The following is a 12500-nucleotide window of genomic DNA, read 5'->3' as shown; positions in this document are numbered from 1 at the left end:
AGCCTCATAAATCAAAACATAAACAAGAAAAAAAGTATTTGCCTGCTTTATAGATTATAAAAAGTCCCTTGATTCAATATGGCATGACGGTTTACTCTGCAAAATTCTCCAAATTGGTGCAGGAGGTAAAACATTTGGTATTTTTCTATCGTAATACGCAAACAACAAATGTGGAGTTAAAAATCGGGAGCGAAAGAACTGTGTTGTTATCTCAGGGACGTGGAGTGAGGCAGGGCTGCAGTTTGAGTCCAACATTGTTCGATATCTACATAAATGAGCTAGCAGTGATGTTGGAACAATCTGCATCCCTAACCCACAGAACAGGGGCTGACCCTAACCCTAACCCACAGAACAGAGGCTGACCCTAACCCTAACCTACAGAACAGAGACTGACCCTAACCCACAGAACAGGGGCTAACCCTAACCCACAGAACAGGGGCTAACCCTAACCCTAACCCTAACCCACAGAACAGGGGCTGCAGTGAAGGCTATCAGTTGGAGAGGAACATTGTCAGAGGTGGGTACACCTTTTACAGACAGTAAACCTGGAAAAACCTTCAATCACGGTATTCCAGAAGAAATCCAGATCCCAGGGAAACACGTACCAGTTTAACTGGGATCTGGAAGAGAAGGCGGGGAGAGAGAGAGAGAGAGAGCGGGTGAGATAGAGAGAGGGAGGGAGGAAGAGAAGGGGGAGGAGAGCGAAACCTGTCGAGGTTGTACTGCTGCCTGAGGCCTCCTGATTACCATGGGATACACTCAACTTCCTTTGATATATACTGTACGTGTGTGTGTGTGTGTGTGTGTGTGTGTGTATGTAGTACATGTATTACATATTAACATGTAAATGTGTGCAAATGTGTGTGTATGAATTAAATGTTAACACAAAATATAAAATATGCACACACCACACACACACACAGGCGCACACACACACACACACCAGCCTTTCAACTTGTCCCTACACAGCTTGGTTAGACAGACTACTTCCAGCAGCCTTCGAGATTTTCATTAAGATGCGAACCCCCTTAATGAGTTGGGAGGGGGCCTCCTTTAAATAAATAATGTTACAAAGCTAACATTTCCCTCAGGGATTCCCTCTAATAATCTTAGTGATGGGTTTAAGCAAGTTCTTTTTCCTTTTTTTTGGTCTTGCCGATATTTTAAGTGCAAATGTGGAAGAGTATGAAGGAATAAGGACCCCTCGCTGACTAACGACCATCCTATTTCTTCACCCTTCCCCTGAAGTGTGCACTTGTGTGCTAGTGTACTTCCCACATGGACTCAGATGGGGATGGTTGGGTGGGGGATGGGGTAAGTGAGTGTGTGTGTGTGTGTGTGTGTGTGTGTGTATATATATATCTTACCTGAGGTGTTTCTCCAGTCTGTCCACCTGGTCGTGGAGGGACGTAGTGATGGTCGTCTCTGGCCTGCAGACAGACAGACAGACAGACAGACAGACAGACAGGCAGGCATTCAAACAGACAGACAGACAGACAGGCAGACAGACAGACAGACAGACACTGTTAGTTGGGTCACTTACAGTAACTGAATAGAAAAGGCATGTTTAATTACATGAACACATGATATATGATATAAGAAATAGAACAAAAGATAGGGAAAGAGGGAGGGAGAAAGTGAGGGCTAGGGAGGAAAGAGGAGAGAGCTGTAGTTAGAAAATAGGTTCATTGTGTGTGTGTGTGTGTGTGTGTGTGTTCCCTGCTTAGAATAGAACCCCACAAAGCTTTGCCTCCGGGCAGAGGATTCTGGGTCAGGCTGGGCCATCCATCCCCTGGTGAGATTCTGTTCTGACCCTGTTCATCACCACCTCCCTTTCTCTCTCTCTCTCCCCCTCACACTCTCTCTCTCCCACTCACACTCTCTCTCTCTCCCCCTCTCTCTATCTGTCTCTCTCCCCATCACACTCTCTCTCTCTCCCCCTCACACTCGCTCTCTCTCTCCCCCTCACACTCTCTCTCTCTCTCTCTCTCTCTCTCCCCCTCACACTCTCTCTCTCCCCCTCACGCTCTCTCTCTCCCCCTCACACTCTCTCTCTCCCCCTCACACTCTCTCTCTCTCTCTGCCTGTCTGTCTCTCTCTCTCTCCCTAACTCCCCCCCTCTCTCTCTGTCTGTCTGTCTCTCTCCTCCCTCACTCTCTCTCCCTCCCAATCTCCCCCTCTCTCTCCTCCCTCACTCTCCCAATCTCCCCCCCCCCCTCTCTCTCTCTCTCTGTCTGTCTGTCTCTCCCCCCTCACTCTCCTCTAGCCCTCCTTTCCTCTCCCTCAATCCCCTCTTCCTTTCTCCCCCTATTTTCCCCCTCACTTTCCCTCAGCACTCCACCTCTCTCTACCATATCCCAGTTCTCTCCCTCCTAATCCCTCCCTCATTTAGTGTCAGTCATTTAGATCACTCTCCTATCTGGAGCCACTTACAATAAGTACATCTGTCGAAAGTCAATCAATCAACTGTGCATCACAGTCATTGCAAGTAAGACTTTCTATAAAAGCCCCTTCTCTCTCTCTCTCCCTCCCTGTTTCTCTCCCTCCCTGTTTCTCTCGCTCTCTCTCTCCCCCTCCTTCTCTCTCTTTCTCTGCTGTGTTAGTAGCTGTTCTAGTGAGTGTTCTTGCGCGTGCACGCACACACGCACACACCCACACACACACACACACACACACACACACACACACACACACACCTTAGGGGGTCCCCTGGAAAAGACCAATCTGACAAAACAAGACAGGGAATTGGAGCAAGAGAGAGGGGGAGAGAAGAAAGAGAGAGAGAGAGAGAGAGAGAGAGAGAGTGTGGCAGAGAGAAGGAGGGATGAGATATAGCCAGAGGAGAGACAGAGGGTGAGTGTGTGTGTGCATGCCTGCCTGTGTATGTGTGTGTGTTAGTGTGTGTGTATGCCTGTGTGTGTGTGTGTGTGTGTGTGTGTGTGTGTCTGTCTGTCTGCATGTGTGTGCCTGTGTGTGCGTGTACATGCCTGGGTGTGCATGCCTGTGTGTGCGTGTGTGTGTGTGTGTGCGTGTGTATGCCTGTGTGTGTGTGTGTGTGTGTGTGTGTGTGTGTGTGTGCGTGTGTATGCCTGTGTGTGTGTGTGTGTGTGTGTGTGTGTGTGTGTGTGTGTCCTGACCCGTATCCCCTCTGTGGTAGACACTCCAGGATGTCGTAGCAGAGGCTGAGCTGGTCGTCCCTCTCACAGCTGTAGATGCACTCCAGGGCCACGCTCATCAGCTGGTCAGGGTCCCCGACCACCTTCTGCTGACACTGCAGAGAAACATCTTCATCATCATCATCACTGTCGTCACCATCGTCGTCAAAGTACTAACACCATCACCATCATCATCATCATTGTCGTCATCATCGTCGTCAAAAGTACTAACACCATCACCATCATCATCATCATCATTGTCGTCACCATCGTCGTCAAAGTACTAACACCATCACCATCATCATCATTGTCGTCAAAAGTACTAACACCATCACCATCATCATCGTCATCGTCGTCGTCGTCAGGACCAACAGTAGTGTAGCGAAGAGCGGGGTAGAGTAGTCTGGAACCAGGAGTTAGCTAACTCGCTTAGCGGAGATGCTAACAGGCCTTACACAGCGTGGGTACGCTATGAGTTAGCGGAGATGCTAACAGGCCTTACACAGGGTGGGTACGCTATGAGTTAGCGGAGAGGCTAACAGGCCTTACACAGGGTGGGTACGGTATGAGTTAGCAGAGAGGCTAACAGGCCTTACACAGGGTGGGTACGGTATGAGTTAGCAGAGAGGCTAACAGGCCTTACACAGGGTGGGTACGGTATGAGTTAGCAGAGAGGCTAACAGGCCTTACACAGGGTGGGTACGGTATGAGTTAGCAGAGAGGCTAACAGGCCTTACACAGGGTGGGTACGGTATGAGTTAGCAGAGAGGCTAACAGGCCTTACACAGGGTGGGTACGGTATGAGTTAGCAGAGAGGCTAACAGGCCTTACACAGGGTGGGTACGGTATGAGTTAGCAGAGAGGCTAACAGGCCTTACACAGGGTGGGTACGGTATGAGTTAGCAGAGAGGCTAACAGGCCTTACACAGGGTGGGTACGGTATGAGTTAGCAGAGAGGCTAACAGGCCTTACACAGGGTGGGTACGGTATGAGTTAGCAGAGAGGCTAACAGGCCTTACACAGGGTGGGTACGGTATGAGTTAGCTAGCCACTGCCCCGAGAGACGTAACTCACTTAGCGGAGATGCTAACAGGCTTTATATAGGATTGTTCCAGTAGGATCACCATCATCATCATCATCATCATGAAAATGGTCATGTTTATCATCCACCGAACCATTATACTGTATGTGTGTCCATCCACAGTGTGTGTATGTGTGTGTTTCTGTGTGTGTGTGTGTGTTGCTGCGTGTGTGTGTTTGTTGCTCCGTGAGTGTGTGTGTTGCTTTGTGTGCATGTGTGTGTGTGTGTTGCTGCGTGTGTGTGTGTGTTTGTTGCTCCGTGTGCGTGTGTGTGTATTGCTGCATGTGTGTTGCTGCGTGTGTGTGTGTGTGTGTATGTGTGTATGTGTTGCTGAGTGTGTGTGTGTGTGTGTGTGTGTGTGTGTGTGTGTGTGTGTGTGTGTTATAGCCTATAATAGCTCGGAAGCCTGCCCTTGGCAGTACCCTGTGGGGTCATAAATATGGCCTGGGCCAGGGCTGCAACAGAGGTCCTGACAACAGCACACTCAGCTAGAGATGAAATACACACACACACACACACACACACACCAATAGGGCCACAAAATCACACTCATATTCCAACCCATATCTATAAGTCGACTCCTAATATGTGCGATAGCTTGAATATAAACAGCCAGTACGTGTTTCACATGTATATCTGGGTTGGAGAGGAGCCATACAAGCCAAGTGAGAGTGTGAGCGTAAGAGCGAAAAAGATTTGACCACTTTTCTCACTTTTGCTAGCTTTTGATCATCTGTGGAATATCTAATTTAACTTTCGTTTACCTTACAATATTGCTGGAATTATCAAGTCATTTTGATTCATCTTTTGTGGCAATAAATGGATATAATTTTCTAAAGAAAGTGTCGGAAGTGCGTTTTAAAAGGACCACCTGTTCACTCGATCCACGGCCTTAATTTGGATTTTAAGAAACTTTGGAAGGCCGATACAGCACCTGTGTGCATGTGTGTGTGTGTGTGTGCCTGTGTGTGTGTGTGTGTGTCTGTGTCTATGTGTGTGTGTGTGTGTGTTACAGTACACTCACGTCAGGTTTGGAGTGTTGGAATACGAGCAGCGGGAGGGTGAGGTCGTCATGTGACAGGGTGACTAGGTAGTCTCTGAGGAGAGTCTGGGCGGCGCCCCCTGTCTGCCTCTCACAGCGGTGCAGGAAGGGAACCATCCACTGGAAGGCATCCTTCACGTAGCGCTCGACACTCGACTGGGGAGGGGGGAAGATGAACACAGACACACGCACAGGAAGTCATTAACACGGGGACAGAGAGTCAGGTACAGGTGGAATTGACCTGATCTCGACAGTCTTCTGCTATATTATCAAGTCCTAAATAACACAAACACAGTATGGCGCACGCACACACACACACACACACACACACACACACACACACACACACACACACACACACACCTCTCCTTGCTCTCCTTAGCGTTTGCCTAAGAGAGACATCTCACAGGGGACTTAATCAAGAGGAGCTCAGTAAAGACACAATCACACGCACACACACACACCTCCAAACAAACAGTCAGTGTTAGCCTTGTAAACATGCTCCGGCTGGCTGCCTCAGTGCCTGTGTTGGCAGAGCAGCTTGGCACCAGGACATAGAGGTGCTTTTAGACCCTGGTACAGAGGTGTTGGCAGAGCAGCTTGGCACCAGGACATAGAGGTGCTATTACAGCCTGGTACAGAGTTGTCAGAGTAGCTTGGCACCAGGACATAGAGGTGCTATTACAGCCTGGTACAGAGTTGTCAGAGTAGCTTGGCACCAGGACATAGAGGTGCTATTACAGCCTGGTACAGAGTTGTCAGAGTAGCTTGGCACCAGGACATAGAGGTTCTATTAGAGCCTGGTACAGAGTTGTCAGAGCAGCTTGGCACCAGGACACAGAGGTTCTAGTACAGCCTGGTACAGAGGTGTCAAACTCACTTCGGTCGCTGGACGCATCACACCAAGATGCAACCTCACGGGGGCCAGAAAATAGAATAACTAAACTAAACTAAACTATTATCCACCCCTGTATCATTACAATAGTGGATAGTACAGCAGCCTACTGTGTACTCAGCCTCCAATCAATGACTCATTTCCACAGAAATGTGCTACAGCAGCGTATCGTATACACAGACTCCACTCAATGACTCAATGTTACAGCAGCCTATTCAGACTCAGACGAAGGCCTCGTTTTCAAGACGGGTTCATCTTTGGGCAACTAAAAATAGAATGAATAAATTCATAAACCAATACACTTACTGGAGAAGTCCATTCCAAGCAACGCAATCGGGTAGATCAGCTTTGAAATGGGAACACGACAATTAAGTTCGATCCATTTTTACGCACATCACCCATGGGCCTGATTGCACCATCCGACAGGGTCTAGTATCTATTATAGGGTCTAGTATCTATTATAGAGTCTAGTATCTATTATAGGGTCTAGTATCTATTATAGGGTCTAGTATCTATTATAGAGTCTAGTATCTATTATAGGGTCTAGTATCTATTATAGGGTCTAGTATCTATTATAGAATCTAGTATCTATTATAGAGTCTAGTATCTATTATAGGGTCTAGTATCTATTATAGAGTCTGGTATCTATTATAGGGTCTAGTATCTATTATAGGGTCTAGTATCTATTATAGAGTCTAGTATCTATTATAGAGTCTAGTATCTATTATAGGGTCTAGTGTCTATATAAGGTCTAGTATCTATTATAGGGTATTCTGGTAGCTACTATAGAATAGTGCATATAGAAAGTATTATGGAGGCAAATACACATTTTCCCTAATAGAAAGGTGCAAACAGAACAGAGAAAGCTCTGTGGAGAAATGAAAAGACACCACCTTTTGAAATGTTAACTGGATGAAGAAATTCATAAATCAACGTTATAAAATTCAATAGAGACATGGAGTGACTGTCAGGTGGAATGACAGAGCAAACAGCGAATGCCAGACTCGACTTGAATGATCGACAGCCCTGTCTGGCCAATAAGAGCGGTCGATGGGCGACCCGGTGGGAGGGGCTTGAATACAATACGTACGTTCTTCATGAGGAGGCGGAGCTTGTGGATGTCGCTAGCCTGCTGCAGGTCGCGGAGCGTGAGGCTGAGCTCGCACGACGTCTCGTACACCAGCGTCTCCATGGTGACCAGGTCGTCGCACAGCAGCTCCAGGCCCGGGATCTCCCGCTCCTTCCCCAGACGGACCAATGAGAGGGCGCAGTCCACCTGACGGACAGAGAGAGCAGCCAATGAGAGCAGAGGTGAGAAGCCAATCTGCTGGAAACAAAGGCTTTTTTTCATTTTAAATCACAAACAGCCTTTCACGGTTTTCACAAACGTTTAATTTTTTTCTTCAACATATTCTTAGGCCTTTAGTCCTTACTTAGGGTCCAGTCAGAAAACAAAACAACCGGACTACCAGGTGATCGCTCCAGTTTGCCCAGCGACAAAGCCACTCACCAATCGATTGGGAAAAGCAAATTGCTCAGTCTGCCAGGCGACAGAGATCACACTGACCATTGGAAGAATAGTACGCCCGCGAATAAGCCAATCACTGGCCATTCCACAGTCATTACAGAGATCAGAGACAGAGACGAGATATGCAGACAGAGCCTGAAGATCATCCATATACTGTAATTCCTCCTAAAAGAGCAACCAATCAATTGCGGTCCACCTGTACGCGGGCAGCGCGGTTAGCCAATCGATGAACGGCGACCTGTGGATGGACGGAGTGGGTAGCCAATCGATAGCAAGATGCCTCGAGGCCCCATGGTGATGATTGCCTTTCCCCCGCCCTTAAAAGGTGCAAGGCCCTTTGGCTCAGCCAGCGGTTACACACACACACACACACACACACACACACACACACACACACACACACACACACACACACACACACACACACACACACACACACACACACACACACACACACACACACACACACACACACACACACACACACACACACACACACACACACACACACACCACAACTCTGCTTCAACGGCATAATGGCTCTGACCCAACCCTGTTCATCTGATTTAACTCAATACCCTTTTCTTTAGTGAAAACACACACACACACACACACACACACACACACACACACACACACACACACACACACACACACACACACACACACACACACACACACACACACACACACACACCCAAATCACCTTGAGCCATGGCCTAAGCAATTATACACAAGCAGAGAGAGACCTATTGATCTAAAGCAGAGTAAAGACTCTCTCTCTCCCTCTGCCCATCCCTCGCTCCCCTCCTCCCTCCCTCCCTCTCCTTCTTTACCTCTCTCCAGAGAGCGATCCCCCAGCTAGCTGAAGACGATTCAGATGTTAAAATCTCACTCTTTTTAATTACGGCCCAGTCTCCCTCCTCCTCCTCCTCCCCCCCCCTCTCTCTACCTGTCCTCCCTCTCTTTCTATCCCCACTGCTATGTCTTTCAACCTCTTTTCATTTCTCTCACTGCTGCACCACATGCTTCCTCACCACATACCTTCTCTCCATCTTTCCCACTCTCCTCATTATTCATTATATTCATTCATATTATTCTCTCTCCCTCTCAGCCTTCATTCTCTCCTTTCTTTCTTCTTTCCACGCCTCCTTCCTTCCTTCCTTCCTTTATCCCTTCCTTCCTTCATCCCTTCCTAACTTCCTTCCTTCCTTCTGTTCTTTCTCCCTTCCACACTTTGTTGTTCATCTTCCCATTCCTCGCATCATTCTTCCCTTCCCTTTCCCCTCACCCCTGCTCTTTCTCTCCTTCTCCCTCTCCTTCTCCCAGTCCCTCGTTCTTTCCCTATTCCTTCCCTCAGGACCTATTTAGTGTTAACTACCTTCTCTTTTCCCCTCCATCTTGCCTTCCTCCCTGTCAATCACACATCCTCTTCTTTAACTCACACTTCCTTCCCAAACTCTCTCTCTCTCTCTCTCTCTCTCTCTCTCTCTCTCTCTCTCTCTCTCTCTCTCTCTCTCTCTCTCTCTCTCTCTCTCTCGATAGCGTTAGCATGAATGTTATCACGTAGCAACACGACTTATGATCAAACACCGTTTTTCCATTTCCGAGTTTCCCTTCTTCTTCCCCCCGTATTTTCTCCATTCCGTCAACCCTTCTAGTTCTCTGTCAGCCTCTTTCTTTCTTTCCATCACTCTCTCTCTCCCCTCTGATGCGTTTCCTTCTTTTAATCAAAGCCCATTTGCCTCCATTGAAGCGTCCTTCCGAGGGTAAACACACTCGAACAAGGGATGATTGGGAAAATGAGAGCGACTAAATAAAAGAAAAGAAGGAAATAAGGAAGGGAGGCTTTTTCGATTAGAAGACTACAATGTGGGATGTGAAAGCAGAACTGGGCGTGGGGGGGGAGTCCCGGGGGGCTTCTGTAGTAACGGGTGAGCGAGGAAAGGAGGAGGAAAGAGAAAGACGCAGCCCAATTAAAAAAGAACGAGGGATGCAACGCACGAGAGCTCCTATCTGAATCCGGGAGACGTGCAGAGGGGGAGAGAAAGAAAGAGAAAGAGTGAGGAGGGGGGAGGAAAAGAGAGGTGCAATCCCCCCCCCCCCCCCCTCCTCCTCCATCCATCTCCTCCTCTTCTCGGAAATAACATGAGTCTCTCTCAATCTCTCTCTATCTATCTAACAGATGAAGGGGTGGAGGCTGCTGGGGAAGAGGGGGAGAATAACAGCATACCCCTTCTCAGAGAGAGAGAGAGAGAGAGAGACGACAGAAAGAGAGAGAGAAGACAGAAAGAGAGAGAGAGAGAGAGAAGACAGAAAGAGAGAGGGAAGACAGAGAGAAAGAGAGAGAGACTTTAGCGAGGGGCGTAACCGTTGTGTGTGGTGAACAGAGACAGAGAGGAGAGGGTGACACAGAGACACACCTCATTACTCCTCCAAACAAGTCATTCAGAACTACGCCACACCAGATGGGCCGAATCTGCACTTACGGGACTATTCCATTGGTTCCATCACGCCAGGCCTACTCAATCAAGCACAGCTAAGTATTTTTGAGATGATTTCCAAAAACTATTTAAACCCAGTTGGCTGTGACACTGGCAACACAAGCTAGGCTGGGGGGGGGGGGTGTTTCCCTATCAAAGGCGAGAGAGCATCTAGGGTCCTATTTCGTGTGAAAAAATATTGATCACAAGTCTTGTAACGATGTTTATTTCCCAACAAAAAAACCAACAACTTTTGGAATGGCGTGTGTAAAGCAGCCGGGGTAGTTTATGCAGTTCTAAAAAACTAAGTGTATATCAAAATGTCGTCCCCGGTCTCACCATTTTCAAAACACAGCACTAACAGCTCCCATAAATGTACAACGAGAGAGATATGAGGTTGTAGAATATCGGAAGAGAAGGGGGGTATAACTGTATAACTCAACCATTTGCGGCTAACACAACTCTCACAAAACACTCACAAAAGCTTTGTTTGAATACTTCCATGATGCTTCCATCCTTTCTCCCTTCCGTTGTTTTGTTTACATACAAATTGGCAACCTTCCTTAAAGGTAGACTCAGCCATTTCCAGTTCAGCTACCTATATGTTGTTTGTTTACATGCATATTTCAAATTGGCAACCTTCCTTAAAGGTAGACTCAGCCATTTCCAGTTCGGCTACCTATATGTTGTTTGTTTACATGCATACTTCAAATTGGCAACCTTCCTGAAAGGTAGACTCAGCCATTTCCAGTTCGGCTACCTATATGTTGTTTGTTTACATACAAGCTGAAACTGGTCAGGCCACCATTTTGTAAACGGGACCCAAAGAGTGTCATTACGCCATACTGTATGTAGTCTAGGATCGCTGCAACAGGCAGGGCAGCGGATCACTGATCTACCATGATCGGTTAGGTCAAAGTGCCACCGTGGCAAGCCAGCCGACTGCCACCTATCCTGCGATCGGTCGTAGATCAAATCAGCCATTTCCTCACTGAAAGACGAAACGACAGGGATAAAAATGAAAAACACAAAAAAAAAATGATAGATATCAAAAGCTAGTTTCATCACACATCACCCTAACAACATCTGTAGGAGCCACAGGAAGTGACACGCGCCCAGGCGGGCAGCGACTGCGTCCTTCAAGCTCCCGCGAGGAGAAATGTTCCCGGCAGAACCAAGAGTGACGGTGGGTGGCCGCCGCTGACGGAGGACCGGAATGAGACGGGGACGGATGGCGCGGTGATGTCATCAATCAGGAAGTCAATCTGCAGTGTCAGCCGAAAACGGATCTCCCGGTGACTGGAACTGAACGAATGGAATATCTGAGGCGATGTCATTTGTCTGTATGGGGACTCTGGTTTGATGGAGTTGGTTCCCGAGAAACAGCGGCCTACTTGGTGATGTAACTAGGGGTCTGAGGTTTTTTAACCGGCTCGGGTCATGCGGTAAAGGAAAACCTCCAGGCCCCTTTGATCAATGCCAATTTCTGTGTAATACCATATGATCTAATTCTAGGGTCAAGAGGAAGTGTGCAACAGTAATTCCCTTCCCCCCTGGGTACGGTACCTGTCGTGAGCAGGAGTCGATGTCCTGGGCCCGGCTCAGGTACCAGTCGGTCAACAGGTCGATGGAGGGCGTGGCCGTACGGAACCTCAGCAGCTCCGGGGCGTCCTCGTACAGGAAGTAGGCATCGTCGGGGAGGTTCTGATCCAACACCGCCCTAACGAGAGAAGAATACCCCAGGGAAAGAGCACAGTTGGCCATCGTCATTGGAGAGGCTAAAGGGGCTTTCTTGACCGGCATCCCACTGACAGCCTAACTAGGTCAACGACCTTAACCTTCGACCTTAACCCACAACCTTAACCAAGGACCTTAACCTACAACCTTAACCAAGGACCTTAACCTACAACCTTAACCTACAACCTTAACCTACAACCTTAACCTTCGACCTTAACCAAGAACCTTAACCTACAACCTTAACCTTCGACCTTAACCCACAACCTTAACCAAGGACCTTAACCTAAAACCTTAACCTTCGACCTTAACCCACGACCTTAACCAAGGACCTTAACCTACAACCTTAACCTTCGACCTTAACCCACAACCTTAACCAAGGACCTTAACCTAAAACCTTAACCTTCGACCTTAACCCACGACCTTAACCAAGGACCTTAACCAAGGACCTTAACCTACAACCTTAACCTACAACCTTAACCTACAACCTTAACCTAACCTTTTTGATGCATCTTTGCAATCACAGTGTAGGTTGTAGGCTGGTCACAGTGTTTGGCTACAGTCTTTGGCTACAGTGACGTC

The 12500-nt window shown here is 47.9% G+C and overlaps 1 protein-coding gene across 1 annotated transcript in view; it reads right to left on the bottom strand.

The window, feature by feature from the left end:
- The window catches only part of nbas (NBAS subunit of NRZ tethering complex), a 138181-nt gene that overhangs the window by 91539 nt on the left and 34142 nt on the right, over positions 1 to 12500 (bottom strand). Inside the window, 5 exon segments of the mRNA XM_083689392.1 lie at positions 1368 to 1430; positions 3138 to 3271; positions 5261 to 5434; positions 7264 to 7449; positions 11751 to 11904. Coding sequence (XP_083545518.1) covers positions 1368 to 1430; positions 3138 to 3271; positions 5261 to 5434; positions 7264 to 7449; positions 11751 to 11904 — 711 coding nt within the window.

This window comes from Argentina silus, assembly GCF_951799395.1.
Source record: "Argentina silus genome assembly, chromosome: 17".
Taxonomy (NCBI): domain Eukaryota; kingdom Metazoa; phylum Chordata; class Actinopteri; order Argentiniformes; family Argentinidae; genus Argentina; species Argentina silus.
This window is presented reverse-complemented; position numbering and strand designations above follow the sequence as displayed.